The 24,920-nt window shown below is 40.5% G+C and overlaps 1 protein-coding gene across 4 annotated transcripts in view; it reads right to left on the bottom strand.

Annotated features, from left to right (window-relative positions):
• vav2 (vav 2 guanine nucleotide exchange factor) overlaps positions 1-18,154 on the bottom strand; it is a 208,275-nt gene extending 190,121 nt beyond the window's left edge. For all 4 annotated transcript variants that reach the window (XM_036587586.1, XM_036587588.1, XM_036587587.1 and 1 more), the window contains exon 1: positions 16,888-18,154. In XM_036587586.1, the coding sequence (XP_036443479.1) occupies positions 16,888-17,091 (204 nt within the window). In that variant the 5' untranslated portion in view covers positions 17,092-18,154. The remainder of the gene's footprint in view (positions 1-16,887) is intronic.
• Between the last annotated feature and the right edge of the window lie 6,766 nt (positions 18,155-24,920).

Below are 24,920 nucleotides of genomic sequence, written 5' to 3'. Positions count from 1 at the left end.
GAACTCTCTGTTCTTCTTCCAGATGTTTCTTGTTGTCTGGGTGGGTGGTGGCAGTGGAGGGGGTTTACACAACTCAGCTTGCACTTTTTTTCCCTCTATACAGAGAAAAGCCGGAAAGCTTTTCTGAGGCCAGGGGAAATACACAGAGAGGCGAGGTGGCTCTCTAATTTGTAACCCCTTCACCAATCAAGACAACCATATGCTCTTTTCTAACGGAGCAAGGAAGGGTCAGTTAAAGTCTCACATGTCAGCAGGAAGAGACATGCACCAATTTACCCCAGACATGCACTAAAAGCTTCCCCTAGACCAGACACTCACCATCTCTCTTTGTTTTCCCTCTTATTTTTCACTCGAGGCGCCTCTTGCTATATTCTCAATTGTTTTCAGCTCTAATCCCTTCACACACCATCGCTTTCATTACGCCCAAGCCTCACTGTTGCCACATTTTCAAACTTTCCCCATTTTAATGGGAAAAACTGCTCTGTAATCGCACCTGCTGTTACATTGGGTCCTCCCCGCACCCAGGAAATTGGTTTCACAGACACCATCCATCAAAATTGGACACAAGACCCCATTAATAGAACAAAAGTGTGTTTGGAAAACTTATTTGTAAAACTTGATTTTTTTTTTTTTGGTCTACATACATGAACAAAGGCACTTCCAATCTTTCCTCAAGTGTTAGAAGAACTATAACTGCACCAGTCATGTGTGCTCCAATTCTGTAGGGTGGGCAGCTTGAAATTAATCTCAGTGTTTGTCTACAGGGAATCCAATTTGCTAGTGAAATGAGTACAGACGTTTTCACACTGCTCTCCGAACACGATTAGATGATTAGATAATTCATCAGGCTCCATGGAGAGTGGTGATTATCTAGTGCCAGTCATCATGCTCTTTTCTCTCTGACACAAAAGTAGGTCCTAGTACAAAGCCATATGACAGGAAAACAATGTAGCACATGAATGACTTACGTATCCGCCAACTGTAAACTTGTCAATATTTGTTAAGACATGTCAAATCAAAACATGAGTATTTATGAATGGGCCAATTCATTAACATGACATCGCCTGCCCATAAGTCAGAAAGTCATCAGATAATTGATCCGTCAGATGCTTTAAAAGTTATCTCACATTAGTCAAATAAAAAATCCTTCAGCCACTCTGTATTCAAAGCAATTCAAACATGCTCACTCTGAAGATGTAAGCTACATGAACATGCCCCTCAGTGAACTGTAGTTTGCATCTCTCTGTTCTTTCCCTGCTCTAGTGATTGACTCTGCCCTGGCTACATTTGCCTACTGTCAGACAAATGACAAACAGAGAGTGAGAAGTGAGATGGAAATCACACTGGATTTCCATATGGAAAATCAGGTCAATGATGACGACATACAACCCTGTCAAAAAGCCTCTATTTAGGCTTTCCTGGCCAACGAGGAAGCATTCCACCCCGGACCCTCCACTGACACATAATAAAGGTATGGACAAGAGCAAAAAAGGGAAGTAGTCCATGGGAAAAAGCAAGCTGCGCCTCAAATTAATAACAGATATCAACTGCAAATAATGCCAGTTGTATCACTCAATAAAACTTCAAACTGTCTTTTTTAAAACCAAATCAATCCCTGAACTTGTTTTCAATGTGACTGAAAATCTCACAAACTAAGAAAACTATTTCATGTGTGCACGTTTACAACAGCTTGTGCATGTTCTTTAAATATTTTAGGAAATAAAGCTAAAGGCTGAAGGGAAAACTATTGATGGCTATTTCAAGCCAGCCGCAAATCAAGTCGTTGAACGCAAGGAAGCAGCAGGGATAGGGAGGAAACGATCCCTTCCGTTCACTGCTGTCCACAACACACCATTCCGTCTTGTTTGCATGATTAACTGGCATGTCCGCTGACCAGAGGATCAATAAGCAGTGGCTTTTTACAGGACAGTCTCAAATGTTGCAACCCTTCCTGCGTCCCCTTCCTTCTCCACAGCCAATTATGAGATCTGATCAATACTGCTCAGTAATGGGATATTGGCTGGTTTTGTGTTGCTAGGAAATTCTGTAAGTCTAGCAATATAGCAAATCATCTACCGTAAAGATCCGCATCACAGGAGACAATCATATCTCTTTTTGCTTGTGAGAGAAGATAGCAAAAAATATTAAGAAGCTTATCTTCACCGCAAGAGGCTACAGCAGGGAACTGGTAGAGGAAGCTCGTTTAGGAAGCTTAGGGGAACCGTTCGTTTCTCCTTCTTTCCATGTCATCCTGATCTTATCATTGTTTCCACCTCAGCCAGAGGCTCCAATCAATCTACCAGTGCAGCCTAACCAGGCAGTATCAGTCATGAGCTGCACCAACAAACATCAAAATTTACTAGTGCAATGCAACGTCTGGGTGCATGTTGGTCGACCATAACACACAGTATTTAGGGAAGTGCTGAGCGATATATGATTCACAACTGTATAGGAGTCACAAAACAAGATTGATTTTTTATTTCCTTTTAAGGTGTTGATATGCAACAACAGATAAAAATAATATCCAGTGAAAAAAGACAGTAAGAACAATAGAAAAATTACACAGAAGCCTTAACTGAATATAATATGAGAATATTAAATATTTAGCGTCTATCCTTTGCCTTTATTACAGTTTCCAATCTTTTGCTTTCAATTTTTCAATTCAAGATATCTGCAGGGATATTCCTTCCACACCTCCAAAGTTCAGTCTCAGAAGTTTCTGTTTCTCACAAACAAGTAATCTCAAAAGATGATGCTGAGGTCTGCGATCTGGCGCGGACAGACCATTGGTCTGACATAACCAGCAGCTTCTTTGTTTTATTTGCAAATTCTATTTTTATTTTTCACTGTTTCATGACAGCTACACATCCTTTCAGACCCATAGTGTTCTCAGAGAAGGATGGACAGAAACACCTGTGGATTTTTTCAGAGTGGGGTTTGATTTGCTCTGAGCTCTCAAAGATAAAAGCTTTAAGCACTGATTATCTGAAGGTAACAGTTTCGTGGTCTTTTACAGTTGTTAGGAATCCCAATTCTCTCTATCTTTTAAGAATTTTGCACCCCAGTTTTAGAAACACATTTTTTTCCACTTATTTTCTTTTGACTTTTACCTTCCTTAGTGGATTATCTTAGATCTAATATCTTCAGAAATATCTCCTGAGATATGAATAACGTACATAATGGCCAATTTTACTGGAAAGTCAATGAATGAAGTGTGGTTTCTGACTTTTGCACACTACACACTTAAAAATGATGATTCTTCAAGGGTTCTTTAGTAAAGAAAATAGTTCTACATAGAACCTTGAACATTCAAAGAACCCTTGGCATGATTAAAGAGTTCTTTGCATCATGAAATGGTTCTTCAAACTGATGGAGACTGTGCTGTATATGGCTTCTATAAAGAATCTATTTAGAAAATGTTCTATATAGTACCAACAAGGGTTCTTCTATTATTAAAAGCTTGATATCGTAACGATAGAAGAACTCTTTTTGGTGCTATATAGAACCTTTTCAAAAAGGTTCGATATAGAACCTCATACAGCACATTCTCCATCAAGTTGACGAACCACTTCATGATGCAAAGAACCCTTTAATCATGCAAAGGAACCACTGTCTTTACTAAAAAACCCTTGAAGAACCCTCATTTTTAAGAGTGCCCACTGTAGCTAACTTTATGTATCAATACCAAAAAATCATCATCTTGTTTTGTGTTAAACAGGTGTAGATGGTGCATGTTATCAGCATCACACAGCGCTAATAGCTAAAAAAACAATCCATAAGCAGAAATTACACTATGGTCACTGAACGCCAGACACCAAGAGAGAGGAGAGGGTCAGACAAGGAGGTCTGAATCGAGATCGTCCATCAGGAAGATACAGCCATCTGTTTGTGCTACAGCCATTCACTCTGGACTCCTGTGGCCTGAGTGTACCGGCACCTGACTAAGCATGGCCTAAAAAAAGTCATGTCTCGTTCCCAGGCTTGTCCATGTTAACATCCCTCAACAAAGTGCTTGCAGATGGAGCTTCATTTACAAGCTCCTTGTGTGGGTTCCTCCTCATTCTGTATGCATTTTCCTAATAGAATGCCACTTATGATCAAGTCGGTCCTTCTACTGGGAAAGCATCTTATCCCGACCAGGTTTGTAGTCTTGCGAGGGGGGGGCACTGAGCAATCTGGGGTGAGCATAAAAGTAATAGAGAAAATAAGGTGCTATTTCTCACTTGGGTGTTTTCCCTTCAGTCACTGAAGGAGAGAGGCAGAAACAGAATGGAGCCATTCAACTCTCTATTATCTACTCCTGCCCTAAGCACAATTTTCAGTGCCATCAAGAACAACTACTGCTATTAGAACTAAAGCAGCCTATTCCTAAATGTCGCAAAGAAATTGCATATAAAATAACACGACAAAACCAGTCATCTGTAAACAGTTTACAATCACCACGCTGCTCATGAAATGTCTCTGAAAGCTGAATGAAAAACTCAGCCCGAAGTGGGATGTAGCACAACATTTTTCTCAAACACATATCAGTCAACACCACTGATGTAGGAGGCCCATTCAAAATGCAATGCTAGGAAGTATAATTATTGGTGAAACTACAGAGCCACACTGTATTTCTGGGTGGTGCTGTTCTTGTGAGGTCAGGAGACACACCTCTTACGAGAGATATTGCATAGTAGTTAAGTGCAGGCCCCAGCACATCCACTCCCTAGCTAATCCCTGACCAAAATCAAGCCTTTCTTACGTTGCTGAACGCAGTCTTCAACCAGAATGACAATAAAACAATGAAGGAATGTTATCCCTCACTGAGCATTTTAATCAAATCACTGAAAATATTAGGCTGAGCATACACTACACAACTTAAAACCCTAACAGATTTCTAAAACAGAGAGCATCACAAACATAACATCAGAGTTTCAGCTTTTTGTCATGAAGCCGCTCACATTACACGATAAGGCAGAAAGAGAGTATATCACACGTAATGAATTTTGGTTATGAATAAGACCTCAAAGTCCCAAATCTCCCCACATTATCACGTGATACAAACCAAGCTAAACTGGACTGTGAATTGAGAAATGCTGATCTCATTATTTCACTACAAAAATACCAGCTCACATGAAATTGTACAGAGAGCCTCATCCTTTTTCTCCATTCCTCTAGCTTTCTCCTTGGATCACTCACTGAGTTACATCGCTGACCATCTCAGCATTCATAAACTCGTTTTCAGTCATAAAAATCAAACACATTTAAAAATATCAGAAGGCCTCTGATCACTCTGGAGTTCAATCAGAAGATTAAAGACCGACTCACTTTTCCTCTCACACTATCATATCATCCACAGCGTCAATCGCTTCCGATCCACCTGAAAAATCCCTTCATATTGTGAAAATGTGTTGGAAGGGGCGTATATGGGTTAAAATCAGGCTAAAATTTGTATAATATAGGCCCAGCTATGAAATTTTCCTTTGTGCTACTAATTTTTTTAGTTTGCCAACACCAGTGCACTAATTACTTCATCCTGTTTGTTACGAGTGTTGTGGTTCACAAAATTCTAATGTTGGTGTTCCCATTTTCAGTATATTAGAGCATTCAAGAACCCAAAAATACAACATCTGAAACAAAAACTGTGCTTTATAGTGTCCCAATTTAGTGCTCTCACCACAAAAAACACACTAGCCACAAGCTAACACTCTAGCCACAATATTTTACAATACACTGCAATACAATTTGATATGTTGTTTTGTTACATCCCCACTGTTTGTGTATTACAATCAAGAACTACATTACATTACTATCACCCCAAGCACTCTTTTCCTCCTTCAATTACTATTAACTGAATAGCCCTTCGTTAACTCTTACTCAGACATCAAAACTAGTTAGAATTCATATCCCTATTCATCAGTCCATGTCAGCTCTCTCTGTGCCCACTCACAAAATGGTTCAATTCAAATTGCAGAGTAGCCTCCCATTTCCTCCTCTCCTAAATCATGTTAGCTTTCACCGGTCGTGACACAGCTGCACAACCTAGGAAGTTTCCTAACAAGCACTATAAATGAAATCACTTACACCCAGCTGCCACAGGTCAAAGGTCACCAGTAGACCAAACGGCTAGATTAAATTACCCCAAAGGGACAAAAAGACTGGCTCCAGATTACAGCTTCCACTCCACCCTCTGAACACCGCTAACAAGAAAGAGCTTTCAACCATAACGACTCAGAATCTGAACCTCACTCCCAGTTGGACATCATATCATCATAAAGCCCCCCAAAAAAGGGAAGTACACACAGTATATGATAAGGACCCTGTTCGTATGTAGTTCACAAGGTTAATGTAAATAGAGAAGTACATCTGTGTACATAGACAGAGTAGACAGGAACACTGTTGCTAAGTGATTACATTAGTTAAATATTATGAATCATATCTCGCATGTTTAACAGCCTCTTTTGCATCAATAAAATAAAAATCTCAGCAGCACTAATGTCTGATTCAACACTCAACCTATTCACTCTAACCTTAGTCAGACGGGACTAGTCGTGCTCTCTTTGTAATGAAAGATGTAGTTTGTCAGTGATTAAGTACTGACCATATTTACAACGCATATTGTGACGTAATGCAACATAACTGATCACAATAAAGATATGTATTGTCATATTGCCCATCCCTACTCATCAACGTATACTCTATGCTTAAAAGAAGATTCAGAAATATCCCCAGGACCATCTCCGTGATCAATTCGCATACAGCAGCCCACAAAAAGTATTTAGACACTTGAACATTTAGCCCTCCTACCAGCCGCCTTTTGAAGGAACATTTTGCCCAAAAGAAAACAACAGTTTCGGGATGGTCTGTTTTACGATAAATGGAACTTGGTTTAACATTTTGTTTCCTAACACAATGGCACAAATGTCCAAATACATCTGGCTTGAAGTTTATTTGTGATGTATGTTCTGCTATTCTTCCTTTGTTTGCTAAATAAGCCCAGAGACCACACTTTCCGGCTCTTGGCACCAGTTGAGCTTCTCTTTTTACAAGGAAGCAACTTCTGCATGGATCTGCCTGAGCTTCTCTCCTTGGGCTGAGCTGTTACCAGGAATCAACTCACACATTCCAGACCCTCATTAAATATTTATACACAACAATGAATGTGTGTTTGTCGGGTACACTTTCCATATGAAAAGAGGATGGAGGATGCATGGAGGTATTATGATTGCATAACTGTGAATTTCCCGACTGGATTTAGTGCAGTGGTGTATAAGACATGTTGAATAACTACAATTGAGTTCATATTTTTTGACAGAATTCTTTAATTGTAGCACTACTGGCTCTTTTTTTATCTGTTCCAGCTTATTAAACTTCAGAATAACATGTCTTGAAAATGTCTTGAAGTAACATTTTTGCCATATTAATCACCCATCAGTTTATAAAAAACTAATACTGCTCTCTAAGCATGTGACAAACCTGTATCCTAGTTAGGGATGGGTGTCATTAGGATTTTATCGATACTGATATCGATACCATTACTGCTTATTGATACCGATACTTAACGATAATCTTATTGGTACTACTCTCCATAATTTTGTGCAAAGAACAGACGATATGAAAAGATTCAAAATGAAAAGATGTGAAAAGCCTGTGCTCATCTCCCTACAGCTGAAGATATTAACAACCATTAGAAAAACTAAATTAGTTACCCCTGGTTGCCTAGACAGCTCACATAGAATTCAAAGTTAGGCTATCTCACAGCAATTTATGCTATGTTAGCTACCAAATTTTAATCCGGTACAGTCTCCAGGGCAGTTTAATGTTACTACTTCCCCCCGATAAGCTCATTCAGGCGACCAAAATATCCTAATTATTATTTTAATACTGGAAACATTTTCTGAAAAGGACATGACTACCAAACTATCCTACCTGCAGGTTTAACACAAGGCTTAAGATGGCTTCCTATCCGCCAGCTACTTATTTGAATTTTCCCAATCCACCTTAAATGGTGCAGAAGTTATTATAATACCTGGCGCCAGCATGTAACTGCTGCACCATTCCATAAGGTGGAATGAGAAAATTGAGACAAGAAGCTGGCAGATAGGAAACGGATTTCAGTAGTTTTAATACTGGTAGCACTGTTGATAAGGTGATTTAAGCTATCAAAATGTCCTACCTAGAGTTTTATTCAGGGATCTATCTATAAATATGTGTTATGGTAGGACATTGCGACCAGGTAGCACAATTTGCCACAACACCAGGAGGCTTCACTGAGGGCGCAGGTGCAGCAGCTGCTTTGCTAAAGCAAACGAGCTGCACTGCTTCAGATTTATAGGATGTTGTATTCCATGAGGTTGCTGGTGTTACTCCCTTTACAGAAAACTACTGCTTCACACATACTGTATTTAGCAGCATTATCATTAAATTGCCATTGACCAGAGAGCACAGAATGACACTCGGCATTCAAAATGGTTATGGCAGTGCGAACACTTTCGTCACATTGAACAGAGCGCCCCTCCTGCTGATCCAATCTAGCACCAACCATTTGAAAATGACTGCTATGTATTAAGGTAACATAAATACCGATAGCAGCACCATTTGTCCAGGAGCTTATCGATATTTCGGTACTGACCAGTCAGGAACTGGTACCAATTTAGCACCAGTTCTCAAGAACAAATACTGTAACACAGAATAAGAATAAATAAGAATAAATACTGTAACACAGCCGAGCAGCTGCCCCAAGCTGAGGTTTGAGTTATTTCTGTTTATCCTAACAAATCTCATGACGTAAGTCTAGGTATCATGCTGAAGACTTGTAAGCTGTTAATTCAACAAAAAAAAAGTCACTAATGTATATCTGGTGTGCTGTTGTGAGTTATTTTGTATCGTATCAACGCTTGTATCACTGATCTGTATCATATCATGCAGTTGCTGCCAATACCCAGCGCCACTGACAAGGTAGATAAATCAGAATAGGCTAGTTGTAAAATGAAACCTTTTCTCCCTGCAGCAAAGATTACGAGCATTATGAACACATCAGTCTCAAAAGCATAGAAGTGAGCTTGAGACATATGGTTGTAAAACAGCAAAACGGGGAACGAAGGCATAATGCTAAACAAGCCCGCTTGCTCTGTGTGCCCTGTCAGTCTGTCAGCGTGCAAAGAAGCATAGCTACACTTCGCAAAAGGAAGCAGAAGTCTCTGCATTCCCAGAAGCCCTGCAGAGAGAGGTTAGCAGACCCTGCTGCTACGAGAGGAGAGGAGAGACACATCCCCAGGGCTACGCCAGAGGAGTCTAAACAGAGGTATCACAAACCCGCACACACACACACATGCACGCGCACAGCTGCTGCCGCCTGATTCATCCCTGAGGCATTCACTACTACCTTTCCACCAGAGGTAGGAAGGTAGAAGGGGAAAAAAAAAAAACACACCTGCACAATACACACAAGGGTTCAAAAGCAAATCACAAAGCTGACTGACTCACTCAGACAAAGAGCCAGAGGAAGGCATGAAAAAATGTAGTAATATGATACCTGAAGGCATTTTCACGATACAAAACATGCACTATGATATTCAGCGTTTTAAGGGTTTCCGAAGAAGTTGGAATGGACAAAATGCATCAGCAAAACAGCAGTTCTGCATTAAACAAATAAATCATTTTTAATAGCAATGTTTCCAAAAAAAATTAAGGAGGAACAGAATGAAAAAATCAAACAACTGGTAAGATAAAATAAAACAATGGCATAATGGGCTGACATCCAACCAGTTCCTTGTTACTATGCAGTTTACACAGTTAGTATACACTGGTTGCCTCTCTCTATATATTTTTATGATACAAGCAGTTTCAGTGTTCTACAAGAGCAAATCATGGCATAATTAATCATCATGCTGACAAAACTGTCATATTGCTGGTCCCTAGCACCAGTACCAGTTTCTACCATACAGAGCCCAACACATTGCAGCTCATCCACTCCCACAGAGCCTAACAGAGCACTCCTCACATGCTCCTCAGCATCAGGCTCTACTGTACAAAGCGCATCAGAGTATTCATCATCTGCTTCCCAAATGACCCCATTTCATTACCAGAACAGATGCCTGATCAATAGGATGTTATTTTAACCTTCCAACAGCAGCAATTAGGAACTGTAAAGCTGGGCCTACACCACACTTTTCAAAATCTTAAGAGAAAATGGAGAGCATCACACACTTAACAGGTCTTTCCCATTGTCACGTGATACAGGCAGAGCTAAACTGGACTGGACTTGTTTGAGCTTTTATGCGTACACAAGAAGTATAACAAAAAACACAAACTGATGCCGAATATGGGGTTAAAACGCACACTTGTCGAGTTCAGCCCAGTAATCACTCTCTGTACAATTTCATGTCAGCAGCTCGTTCTTAGTGAAATATGTCTTCAGCTCCGAACTCAACAAGCACGTTCTCTATCTCCCGCAGTGCGCTGCTCGTGCGGCACGAGTACATGCACATCCCTCTTTTTACCTTTTACCTCTACTCTTCCAGCTCTCTCAGTAGCTGTTGCCTGAATCACTCGTTCAATTACATCGCTGACCACACCGCACTGCAGGACTCGTGAAGGCTTTGAATGATAAAAAAATCAAATATATTTGAAAATATCTGAGGGCCTCCGATCACTCCAGTGCTCAATCTGAAGGCTAAAGAGTGACTCACTTCCCCTCTGACACTACCAGACCATCTGTGCCATCAATCGCTTCTGAATGAGCTCCTAACCTGGAAAATTGCTTCAGATTGTAAAAATTTGTCGGAAGGGGCAAATCGGGGTCGAAACTGGGCTGAAAATTGTGTAGTGTGAAACCAGCTTTAGAATCAAGAAGATGAAATGGTAACTTTAAAGCTGTGCAATGTACAGTTGCCATGACTACTCAGTTAAACTAAAAAAAAACATTTGAAATGTACCTTCTTGATGACTTGTCAATGATTAATCGTGATGTGCTTCATGGTGTTTACTGAATTCTCCTGAAGATCCCTCTTACAGTAAGAAACAGATAATTCACTTGCATAATTTGCCTTATTGTGTTTGTGTCAAAACAAGAGGTAGTATGAGCTTAATGAGTGTAATGAGCTTTTAAAAGTCTTCCCTTTAGCTTCACTAAGACGGAGAGTAAAACAAAGAGAAAGAGTGAGACAGACGGAGGGAAATATCAGAGAATCCCTGGTATGTGCTGGACAAATAAAACATTCATGGGCTTGGTGACCTCAAACCTCATTAACCCAAAGAGAAGAAACTCTCCATGTGACTGATACCAATAGTACAGGGCTTTGCCCTCGGTGTGAGCTATGGAGATTCAATTGTGGGCCAGATCCAGTCTTTTTCTGACTCAACAATGTGCTTCTTCATTCACTACAATGGAATGTTCATTAATAGTAAACCCTCATTCACCAGTGCCTTTACAGGGTTTACATTCTTCTAATACTGCCTGGAGCCAGTTTACACTCATATCTTCTGCTCTCCCAGCAACACAGGACCAAGTCAAGTCAGGACAGATATTCATTCATGAAAGACACTCAGCATACGATGGCACTATGACCTGATTTGCTGATCACACTAGGACTCTCGCTATTGATTATACCAGTAATCAAGTAATTACCAAATTTTGATGATTAATTTAATAATCAGGGGCTAGGCAATAAAAGGCCTCACCTAAACCATAACAAATCAGGCACAGACTTTCAAAGATTTCAAAATAAATAGCAAACTTTAAAAGATGTGTGTTTGACAGAAACACATATAAACAAGAGTCCATCATGTTCTGTTTCTTATAGCATGTGTCCACTCACACTTTTTGTTGTCTCATTCAATCACGCTGGGTCTCTCTATTTGGTGAGTGTTTCTATGCTGTTTCTGTTTTGAAAATGAAATAAGAGGACAGGAACCACATTGAACCTATCTGCTGCCGCAAAGGATGTTTCACCAAAGCTTACACTAAACCTTTTTTATACTATTAAAATTTTCTTAACTCAATGAACCCATTTTGTAGGCTGTTTGAATAGTTGTTGTCTACCTTTCATAACACAGACACTACTACATTTTACAATCGTGATACACATATCAAAGCAATAAAAAAAAAATTGCTCTAACTAGTGCAGTTCCATCAAGTTCGACAAAGCACCAACAAGTAATCTGGCTCAAAAAACAGCCCAAAGATCCTAAAGACGGAACAGAGAGACATGCGGATCACAACAACCAGCAGGACTTACCCTCTCTAACTATCTCAGAATCATCAAGCTACTCAGATGCATCAGCAAGTAATTCAGTTTGAAAATGACCTAAAATTCACTCAGTGTCCTGTTGTTACACCTCTTTGTTTATTCCTCATATATCTCCCTCATTCCTTATATACAGGGTGATTCAAAAAGATTCATCTGATTTCAAAGCGCCATATCTTTACAACCATGAGGCACTTAGGAACCAATCAAACACCAATTGAAAGAGGGGGTCATAGAGTTTCTGACTGTCACTGGAAGATGGCTCCCTTCAGTCTGCGAGGAGATGCGACCCCTGAGCAGAAAGCGTTTTGTGTTCTCCACTTCAGCAAGAGTGAATCAGTCATAACTGTGCAACGTGATTTTAGTCGGCAGTGAACCTCCAACAGCTCAGAGCGTTCATCGTTGGTTCCACAACACTGGATGATCTCCGAAATCGCACGCAAAGAGCCGTGAGTGCAGTGACACCCAACAAGCTCAATCAAGTATGGGATGAATTTGACTATGGTGTGATGTCGTCTGTACAGCTGGAGGAGGTTCATACTGAGCACTTGTAAAATTACATAATAAACTTTATGCTCATTTAAACCATTTACAATTCATTGCATTGTTCTGTAATGATTTACAAGTGAAATAAATAATTTTGAAATTGGATGAATCTTTTTGAAATCAGGAAATGAGGCTAGGGTTCATTGTGTTAATGTGCATCCGTCAGCAACTTAAGCCAGCAAGTCAATCTGTGAGCTGCGTTCAATATAAAACTTGTCTTCCTGTTTCAACCATGTAAACTACATCTAATTAAACTTTTCCCTCCAGATCTTCAAGTTCACCAGTTATGCATAAAACCAGATCTTGTATGGACTTAAAGAAAAGAAAGAGAAGTACTGTTTCCCCTCTCTACCTTCGGAGAAAGTTGTTTGCCAATCAAGATAAAAACTACTTTTGCCTAATTGGTAAAACTTGCGGCCAAACTAATTTGCCTCAAATAGAAATCAACTGAACTTTTCTGCCACATGGCATAACAGATTTTGTCAGGCTGCAACCATCAAGTACTGTGTGGACCCAACATAGCCCTCCACTGAAATGATCATGGCGTAGCAAGGTTGCAAGTGGACACTTGCAAATATCGTAAGAAGGACCAGTAGAGGGATTTAAAATATGCATCAACATCATAGGAACAGCTAATTCAATGAGAAAGTACCTTTTAATCAATAAATGTAAAGCAACAGACTCGGTCAACAACCAGTATGTGTTGATTAGCGAAGGTAGGTGGAGAACTACACAACTCCAGTGCTAGTGGCTTTCCTCCATGAGAAAGCCATGTAATCACTGGGTCCTGATTTAATGAAGGCTGTAAATTAGTGAGTACTGTGTATCAAAGTACACAGTGACCTTTAGGGTTTATAAATCACCTCTCCCGTTCTGCTGCCAGCTCTCTCCTTCCCCCAATTTGTCACAGGAGAATAACACGCACGCCCCTCCACACTGGAAGGATACTGGGTGGTGTGGGTGGATCAAAGGTTGCCATGCTTGCTCGGGCCACAACCACTGCAAAGCTCCACAGGTGTTTTGAGAAATGAAGTCATAGAATGAGTCACATATATGTAATTCAGTTCCAACTGCTGTACAAATATGATCAAATAACACAGAAATAAGGCAAGAGGAAAATTCATCTGTCATAACATTCTAAAGACAACAAATGGAAACATCTGAGATTGGTCAACATACTCGAGCAAAAAAATGTCTGTTTTTCAAGTGCTTACTGGAGGAGTGGTGCTCATGAAATGAAATGCTTGATTGTGACTCAGTAGCCATACAACTGAATGAAATGCATCCACCGTGGTCTGCCACAATTAACTGATGACAGATATTAAATTATATCATGCAAATTTTGATTAATAAAGTAAGGGCCCAGGAAAAACAGCATCAGACCCACACGACTAATTTAGCTAACAACTAATACAAGTCTAAAGCCTCTTTTACACTATGTGATTACAGTGGTCTTCACACTGCACTAGACATTGCAAATAAAATCTTGTCCAAACTCCACCTCGGACTGTGCGAATTCAGTTATGATTTTAAAAAATTATTATAAAATAAAACATTTCTCCCAGTAGATTTATGATTCAAGAAAAAGATGACACTTGCTTTCTTTTTTGGCTGAAAAAAAAGCTATGTAAGCAAAACCCTCAGCACGGAGGCAATCGGTTGTCTGAAAAAAACACACAGAAGGAGAGGGTGGTGCTGTTCTTGGCTCTGGTGAAAGGTCTATATAGAATGCTCATTCTCCAAAGTGAACTTGAGGACAGTCTGCTAATTTTTCTGTCCATTCTGTGGTAGCTAGCTCTGCCATTTCACTGTTTCACTCGATATGTGAACCAAGGGGTGAGCCAGGCTAATAATGTAAACGAAAGACTAACGTAGGCTGTCTTTGAGGGAGTAAACTGGCCGCTGCAGAGCACGCCACGTTCAGTGTTCAAAGACCACCAAATCTCAACTTAATCAAACAATTCTTTCATGATTTGCGACTTCTGTCTCACATTAATTATACTGCATCATGGTGATAATTATCTTACAGTGTAAACGTGCTTTAAGACATTGACTTGCATGAAATTAGCCCTCGTATCTCAACTGCAAAACTACAGAAGCAAACTCTGGACACCAAACATGGCTTGGCCAAATAAAAAGTTTGGGGTAAGAGGAAAATTATGTAATTTTTGTAGTGAACCATTCCTTTAAGTCAGTGTTTCCCCAACCCTGGTACTGGAGGCAAACTGGCCTGCACATTTTAGTACTTTCCCTGCTTTAACACATGCACTACAACTGAGTAAGGGGTTGCTAATGAGCCAAGTAGTCAGATCAGGTGTGTTGGGAGCTGTGAAAAAACTAAAATGTGCAGGGCAGTGTGCCTCCATGACCGAGGTTGGGAAACACTGCCGAGAGTAATCTTTTGTCAAGCCTGCCCTAAAGTGTTTCAAATTCTAAAGGAACTGAAGTTTCATCTCTAGCCTACAGCAACACTCTTCTCTACCTCAAACAAAACCCTGGTGTTCCGCACTTTGCAAGGAAAGCAACTAGAACAATCACAGACATCACAGATTTTTGACCAATTCTCCACTTTACAATAGAGTTTCATAAACATCAGAGCCCTCATTCTTTTTTGGGGGCAGGAAAGTAATCTTCACATTGATGTCAACACGAATGACCAAATCCATGTGGCATCCGTCCAGCAGTATGCAAATAACAGCAGGTCAGCTTGCTTGTACATATGTACAATCCTGAATTTGTTCAGGAGAAAAATACCAGCACGTTACTGTCATGTAAGAGAGTAAAAACACTTCCCCCTTTCAGATTCCTTCACAAAGAGCCCTGGCAGAGGGCCACATTCCACAAACAACTGAAGTTGTGCTCTTTCCTGCTTTGTGTGGACAAAGCCGAGCTTCCCCACAATATCCGCCTTCCAGCGGGGCTCCGCCCCACCTCCGCACCCCAGCGCACGCAGCACCAGAACATCTCACACACTGACCACGAGAGCTCTCCAACCCCACACACCACGTACATGACTGTGGTCAGTCAAGATGCCTAACCAAACACAATCTTGTCACAATGCATGGGTTCAAAGTGCTGATTTTACAATGTGGATGCTTCTCAAAGACACAAAACCATGAAAGGTCAGTGGCCCTTGGTTCAGTGTCCCAGACCACATCCTTAAATGTCCTTGGTTTCAAATGGGACACTGCTGATTACAGTAGTTTACTGCGATGGAAAGGAGGTGCTACGTTTGGTGTGGGTGTGAGTGTGTGTGATAAATCAGCTCAGTCAAATTCTATATTCCCCAGAGAGGGGAAAACTGAATTAAGTCGCCTGCATGTCACAGGGTATACGGTCACAGCACCTCAAAAATGTACAGGAAAAATCTCTTCTGCATTAGATTTCCTGCCTCTGTAGTGCTGGGTGATATATATCATTACATCAAATATACTGGTACATAGCAATCACGACAAAGCACGATAATGCTTTTCAGTTTTACCAATATTTTATCTGAACACCTGATAGATAATAAGCTTTATATCGATTACATAATGCTTATAAGACAGGTGATCCTGTAAACTTCAATGTGTTGCTCTGTGATTGACTGTTTTGAAAGAACAGTTTAACAATCATAAAAAATGTAATAAAACTGTAAGCGCTCTGTGGAAATGTGCTGTATGTCTGTTCAGCAGACAAAGTTCCCTTTGGTGTCATTTACAGAACAGAAAACAATAAAACAAGCAAGGTCAGGACTGTAATACATCTCTTTAGCATTGAGTAGCAGTGCTCAGGAAGGGTTCATTAACTTTATGAGTGACTGTCTGACACTGTGATATTATACTGTATTCAGAAAATACTGTGGTGTTTCATTTAATCAATACAGCCCAGCACTACTTTATAAAGGACAGTGATAGTCAAACTTCTCAGCGTTCTCTCTAGGCTTTACTTGTCCATTCTAATTATGCAGTAGTGACCTTGTTGGGATGTAATCAGTGCAAAAAATGGACTGCAGAACACATAAAGTCCTCATAACTGTCCAGTCAAATCAGTCACTGCACCCATAAACACACTCAATGGCCAAGGTTTTGTTTAAAAAGTCATGAAGTTTCACTTTACTGATGTGAGTTACCTGTGACATCTGGGGCCTGAAGTTGATCTGCTTCAAGTCCACGGATCCTGGGGACAAGTTGTGCAGCATTTGGCACAAGAGCACCCCATCTCGAAGCGCCTGGGCCAAGTCGAAGACGACTGCAGAGGGCCACACGACCCGGTGGTTGGGGGGCAAAACCTTGCAGTCTATGAGCCAGCGGCCGCACTGCCTCCACTCCTCCATCGCGGGCGGCGGGCAGAGCGAGCTCAGCACTCCGGGTTTGGCAGCTCCGCGCTCGGCCTGAGATCCAGAGAAGACACGCTGACCGTCCTAAATGTCAGCGCAGCGAAAACTGGACTTGCGGTCCATAGGACAAAAACAAAGCTCAGATTCTTACTTAGCTGAAAGAAAATAAATAAACAAAGCTGCGACTCAATCCCAAAATCAACACGGCTGAATCCACTTCATTCAGTCCTCCGTTTCAGATGAACCGCTGGTGCCTCCGCACATTCCAGCGTACAAACTGCTTCGTACAGTTCAAAACAAATGTGTCCTTACTGTTTGTTGTTAAATGGTTTAGTGAAGCTAAATATGCAAAGAAAAGGAAGTCAAAACATCACATCACACTTCTACTACAAACCCGAGTTTGAATCAGTGCAGTTTCCTCTTCTTCATCGCTTAAGTTAACGTTAGCTAGCTAACGAGCTCAGACAGGCTTCGGCTGTATGAATGATACTATTTCAACGGCAAATAACGGCTGCTGAGCGGTTCGTGGAGCAGTTTTTCCCTTCAGTTAGTCAGACGGCACCGTTCACACAAACTAGCACGGAGAAACGAAGGAGTGAGTTTGTCTCCTGGTGAGAGGAGATGTAGTTAGTCTCTCCTCTCTTTCTCTCGCAGTGTTTAAGCTAGCAACGGTGAAACTTGCAACATAAGACATAAACAAAACAGGACCGTTAGGTTATCAACTTGCCTGCTTAAGCTTTGGTAAACTTTCGGCGTTTAACACAGCACCTCCCGACCTGCTAACGTTAACCGACTATCCGAGCTAACGTTACCGTTAACGTCCGTTAAAAACTCACTGAAAACGTTGTTGTTTTCAGAGTCCTTTCGCTGTTTGCGAACAGAAAAAAAGAGCTGAAGAGTATACACGAACACAATAACGCGTACTTCTCTCCCTCCTGTCGCTTTGTCCGTTCTCCGAAATCCTGTTTTTGTTGTTTTTCTTTCCACTCGTTTTCTTTCTGCTTCTTCAGATTTTTTCGCCTTCACTCGGAGCTCGCGAGCCGTGCGAGTAGCGATGCGCGACTCGCGAACAAATCAGTTCTTTTGAACCGAATCTTTTCAGCAGAGCGCTCGAATCGACTCACGGGTCCAAATGAATCGAAATGTTTTAAAAGCGTGATACACATAATCAGAAATTCAGAATCCCTTTATTTTCAAGTATTTACACATACAAGGAATTGTCTTGGTGAGTGCACACACGTGGCATACTAAACATGCCAGACAAGCACACAGATTAGTAACAAATATTTCTCTAAAGGGCAATTAAAATAAAAAAACAATACACACACACGCACACACACACACACACACACACACACACATCTTCTAAGCCACTTATCCTTCTGAGTCACGGAGGGAGCTGAAGCGTATCCCAGCAGTCACAAGGCAGGATACACCCTGGACAGGTCACCGGTCCATCACAGAAAATACAATAAATAGAATAGAATAATAGTGGACTGATGTGAAAAGAGCCAAAGAGAAGTTTGAATGTCTGTATACAGATATGAATATCTATACATAAAGGTCTGATTGAATTTATGATATAATAATTATTACATTACAAAATGATATGAACATGTGTAAAGCAAAATTGTCTACTTGTACAAATAAGCGTATCTTACAGAGGAGTTATATGGTAATACTGTAAGGCATTCTGATCCACAATGAGCCTGTTTCCCAGATCCAGATTAAGCCTAGTTCTGGACTACACAGCAATCTGAACAAAGATTCTCCATTAAAAGAAAAGGCAAGGCAAGTTTATTTGTATAGTACCTTTCATACATAGCAGCAGTTCAAATTGCTTCACACAAACATAAAAGCAATAAATGACAAATCTTATATGATCCTGTAATCTAGACAAACAATAAAATAAAGTGCAATGGAGAGATGAGGGAAATGTAGTCTAGCACTAAACTCTTAGCAAAAGGCATTCTTTAGGTTGTAACAATAGCGAAATCCTTTTTAAAAGGTTCTACATAGAACCATCTACAGCACTTTCTTAATCAATCTGAAGAACACTTTCATGATACAAAGAACCCTTAAATCATGCAAAGGGTTCTTTGAGTGTTCATGGCTCTATATAGAACCATTTTTTTCACTAAAGAACCCTTGAGGAACCATCTTTTGTGTAGGTTTAATCCCTGACCAGGAAAATGACCCTGTATGTCAGTTTTGTCTGTAGACACCTGCTCAGTGTTTCTTCTGAAATCAGGGCTATTATTAGGGAGTTTGTTGCATTAACAGCCTCTATTCTTCCGGCAAGACTTTACATCAGTGGGGTTTAACTTTGGTCTTGGAGGGCAAGTGTCACAGGTTTGTGATTTCCCTGCTCACACCTGATTTAGGTATCAGTTGCATCAGGTAATTGCCATGTTTAGTGGGTGTGTTTGAGCAAGGCAATTGCCAAAAAGTTTGCTGAACACTGACCCTCCAGGATAAGCATTGAACAACCTTGCACTATGAGTTGGAACATTGCTCTGAAGATTTGATTGCATTCAGCCACAAAATCATTCATGAGCTCAGGAACTGATGCTGGTGGATTAGTTTTGGATCACAAATGCTGCTCCAACTCATTCCAAACGGTGCTGTATGGAGCTCCATTGCAGATCACAGTTCTGCTGCTCCACAGCCCAATGCTGGGAGGGTTTATACCACTCCAGCCAACACTTGGCATTGGGCATGGTGACCTTGGGCTCATGTGTGGCTGTTCCAGAGTGTCCCAGTCTATTCACAATGCTTTTCTTTGGAGATGCATGCAATCAAATGCCTGTGTTAGTAATAGCTGAATTCACCAATTTGAAGGGGTGTCTAGATATTTTTGGTCCTATAATGTAGGTTTAAGGTTTCAAATTAAAATTTAAAGCTGATCTTTCACAGTTCAGATTCAGTTGCTGAATTGTAAGTTATTTGTATATCATAGGTGCATCTTCTGACAGCCCATGAGAAAATATGTCCCCCCACCAACTCGCCCTCAACCATATGGAGCCTGATTTTTGACTGGACATTATTTTGTCCAACTGCACTAATGTGTGAAAAGTATAAATTTTATTGTGTGTAATTTTTAACCTGTGCTGTATGGAGAGAACAAAGTTCACTTGACCTGTGAATCAATGAATCGTTGAATCGGACGCTCGATTCACTGAAACGGACAGGTCGAAAGAATCGGTTCGGCAAACTGAATCCAACTTCCCATCACTATGAGAAAGAAAGCGTGTGCACGCGGCCGGGGGACAGGAGGAAGAGGAGGCGCGGGGGCGCGCACGGGTTGGATCCGTCCACGTGGGAGGAGGAGGTTTGGGTTTTGCTCCCCACTAAGTTGCCACAAATATGCACATAAAATATAATAGTAGTGAATATTAAACCGAGACTTAAAACATGCTTTTCTAGATGACAGATAGACGGTAAATAGATTCTTATCTATGTAATAATTTTTATGGATTGTATGAAAGTATATCTACTCCTCTGAATGCCCTGCTGCAAAAACTGTTGCATCACTTGGTAGCACCAGTTGTGCCATTCTACTTTATTTAATTTTGATTTTACATAGACTAATTGTCTCTGAATGCCCAGTAAGCTGATAGAGTTCCACTAATTGCGTTTCCATTTCATATTGTGGCCTGTGGAGAGAACAGACTGCATGTTTAACTGGCCTGCAGAAATCCCAGCATTCACTTACGAATGAGCTAAGACTGCACTGTAATGGATGCAGAACGGCCATCTGACCCTACCAGCACAAACATGAACTCATCAGTACACTAAAGGAGCACTGTGGTGGTTCCAATCTACCTCTGGAATAAGATTTACATGGGAGAGACATGTTCAATCCGACTGGATGGATGGCTCACTGCAGTGGCTGCTTTGTAACCACATTCAGAATGAACAATGGCTTTCTGCCTCCAACATGATGCCTTGTCAGAGAAGTTGGGCCCCTGATCCATCACGCGGCAATGCAGTAAGAGAGTGTCGCTGGCTGGCATGTTTCATATGCTGCAGCAAAGGGGGAAGGTCACACGGTCCTATGAAAACTGTGACACTGCGCCCTGGAGAGTGCACTATAAATGGAAGCCGAGACGCAAGCACGGGGCAATGTCACACCAAATGATAAAGCGTGCGGGCCTTTGGAGCAGTGTAGTACCCAGTGACTAGGCATGGGATACTGAATACTGAATATACTGAAGTATTGATACTTCCGATCTTTATTTTTGGGGATCGAGCCCTGTATTAAAATATTGCAAGTGTTTTCTTTAAAGGGGAATTACGCCGATTTATCAAATTTTCTGCATAATTCAGTCACTGAGGTGTAAATAAAGTCATTCTGTGGTCAGTGGTTCACTGTAGAGAAACTCACTCCCTCTGATTTTCTTCACAGTGGTGGTGATAGGAACCAGAAGAGCAATGTCTACATTGCAGATACGGACATTTTATTTACTATCCAAAACCACCAGTGAGGGTTTAAAAAATCTGAACGGGTTTTAAAAATCTTATCACAAAACTAGCATAAAACAATGTCTCAGACATCAGGCAGTGTATTCATAACCATTTTCATGTAATAGCTTTCTGTGATGTAGCTTTTAGAGGCATTAAACTCTTTAGACACTTCAAGTCTCACATTAAACGCCACATTAAACTCTCTCAAACTCTTCAGTCTGGTTCCTATCACCCCCACTGTGAACAGTTCTGACTCTGTAAGTTTCTCTAGAACGGAGCATTTCACACCAAACCACTCTGAATGACTAAAAGCAATAAATAACTCCAAGCAACTTGACTGTTGTACAGTTCAACAACATCTTAGACAAGTTAATGGTACATTAACTACATTAAATAAATAGAGCATTAGCTTAGGTTACATAGGTAGCAGGTAAATAAGGAACAGGTTATTTGTTCTAAATAAGTTAGCTAATGTAACTAGCTAATATATGCACCTCCTTATGGTGGACGATTAAGCTTATGTTACATCAGATTAGCCATTTGTAATGTTTGTTTATGCTAGAAAAAACCCAAACAACATCAATGTTAATTATTAACTAGAAAAGTGCATTTCATGCAGAAAATGCAGAGTGATTGCGCAGGTTAATCAGTTCCCAGATAGTTGCTAAGGAGTGTCCAGGAAGTTTCCATAGATGTTTGCTATGGGGTCCCAGCTGGTTCCTAAGGAGCTGCTACGTGGTTGCTATGGTATCCCAGGTGGTCGCTAGATGTTGCAAAGTGGTTGCTATGGTATCCCAGGTGGTTGCTATGGTACCCCACATGGTTAATAGGGTGTTGCCAATGGACTTGTATCATTATGATATTGGGGGCGCAAACTTTTGCACCCTATTAATTTCTACTGGGAAAAAAGGGTACAAAAAATGTAGGTTGGATCCGATCAGACCAGAGTTAAAATGGTGTCGACATCTCAAAAAATGAGGGACGAGTCAGTGGACAAAAATCCGGCAGAATAATAATAGTAATAAGAAGAAGAAGAAAAAGAAGAAGAAGAATATAAATCGCTGCACACTAGTTTTAATGCACCATTGTAACATGAGCTTATTAATTGTTGGCCTAAGGGGGTGCATATACTAGCTAGCAGTGTTAGCTAAATTATTTAAATATTATTGGTATTTAAAGTGGAACGAAAAATGCAGTTGAGAAGTTTGATCTTATTTTGGCCACCAGTAAGCTAGGCTAGCTAAGTGCCATTCTACTACTGAATGTGTTTTCCTTCTAGTTTCAGTTAATTCAGTCATTTTTTAATAGACATTAGTACATTTTTTTCAGTGCCCGATGAGTGCCAGAAATAAAGAAAACTGCAGGAGAAACAGCAGCCCGAAAAGGCGAATATGGGAAAGAACTTTATGTTAGCACACTACTGGATCATTAATTACTTTGTACTAAAAAGTTTAAGAACTTAAAACTGGACCAAATAATATGCAGCCATCTGAGTTCTGATGAGATGCCAGGTACCAGTTCATACAGATATATTTATTTGTGGTAGTAATTATGCATGCAGTTCATTTTTGTCTAATGTTCTTTCCATTTAAAAATAATATACATACATGGTAAGTGTTGCAGCAACAGGGGTTAGAGGAGGTTGGAGAGGTGCTTAACACAAAAGCAGCTGAGAGAGGACAGAAACTGACCATACCAACAACAGAAACAGCAGAGGATATTTATTTTTAATCATCTGGTAATTAATAAATTTTATTTTTTCAGTTTATAGTCTATAGTGGAGGCACTTTGGAATGTACAATACTAGTCACACCGTTCCATGAAACTGAATGTGTATTTAATGCCTAGAAAGTGGGGAAAAAATGCCTGACTGCATTACGCCAACAGTAAAGTTTGGTGGAGGAAGGATAACGCTATGGGGTTGTTTTTCATGTGTTGGCCTAGAACCCTTAGTTCCAGTGAAGGGAATCTTAATGCTTCAGCAGACCAAGGCATTTTGGACAATTGTATTCTTCTAACTTTGTGGGAACAGTTTGGGGAAGACCCATTTCTGTTCCAGCATGACTGAGCCCCCTTGCACAAAACAAGGTCTATAAAGGCGTGGCTGGGTGAGTTTGCTGTGGAAGAACTTGACTGGCCCGCACAGAGCTCTGATTTCAACCCCATCCAACACCTTTGGGATGAACTTGAACAGAGATTGCAAGCCAGACCCTCTAGTCTAACATCAGTGTCTGACCTCACAAATGCTCTTCTGGATGAATGGGCAAAAATTCCCACAGACACTCTCCAAAATCTTGTAGAAAGCTTCCCAGAAGAGTGGAAGCTGTTATAGCTGCAAAGGGGGGACCAACTCCATATTAATGCCTATGGATTTAGAATGGGATGTCATAAAAGCTCCTGTAGGTGTAATGTGTAGGTGTCCCAATACTTTTGTCCATATAGTGAATAGAAAAGAGTTGTTTTTTGTGACATCACAAAAACAGTAAATTCAGTAGTTTCTAGATGTGGACTGGGGAGTGAAAGGCATGTTTTGAGATCTTAGCAGTGTTTACATCCTACACTGAACTCTCTTATTTAAAAAGTGAGGAAAAGTCATTTTTCTATGATATGGATCCTTAATTACTGATGTACACATTTACTGGTTTTCACTGTATAACACCGTACATCCCAAAGAACTGCCCTTTTTATGTTCACAAAAGTACTTTTGAAGGTATCTGTATTGGCATAAGGGCATTAGCCGTGGTATTACTCGGATTGAGCAAAAACAAATCTCCCCCGCAGTGACTCTTGGTACTATTTCACCTGTCTGTTCTCTGCAAACAGATGTGTTCTTTCCTTGCTACTGTTTCTGAGCGTTAAAGAACACAAAAATCCCATTTCTAACGAAAAACTGTTTTTTTTATAATCAAGCTAACGTTAGCATGGTATAAAATTAGTTGTCGTTTCGTTTTAGAGTGGAAACTCAACATTATGTGGCCAATCTAATCTCTGACCTTAGCTCGTTACTTTAAATATTCTGCGCTTCCTCAAGCTGCTTGTGTTCTCTCTCCTTTCATCGGAGCTATTAAACTTCACCAGAACCTCCAACAGGTCCATATTAACTCATTTAAAACATTTGCTCTAGTGGGCCTGGCAATGCGAGAATTACATTAATATGCATCACAATTTTAACAGCAGTGATGCGCACAGCCAGCAATCAAAAATAAAACACTACCGCCATCTAGTGGTCCACAGGTAGTAATGTGTGCTTCAGTTGGCTTCTGCTTGTCCCAAAAAAACAAAAAAAACAAAAAACATACATACATATATATATATATATATATATATATATATGTATGTCTATATATACACACACACTC

The sequence above is a fragment of the Colossoma macropomum genome, unplaced genomic scaffold (assembly GCF_904425465.1).
Source record: "Colossoma macropomum unplaced genomic scaffold, Colossoma_macropomum, whole genome shotgun sequence".
Taxonomy (NCBI): domain Eukaryota; kingdom Metazoa; phylum Chordata; class Actinopteri; order Characiformes; family Serrasalmidae; genus Colossoma; species Colossoma macropomum.
This window is presented reverse-complemented; position numbering and strand designations above follow the sequence as displayed.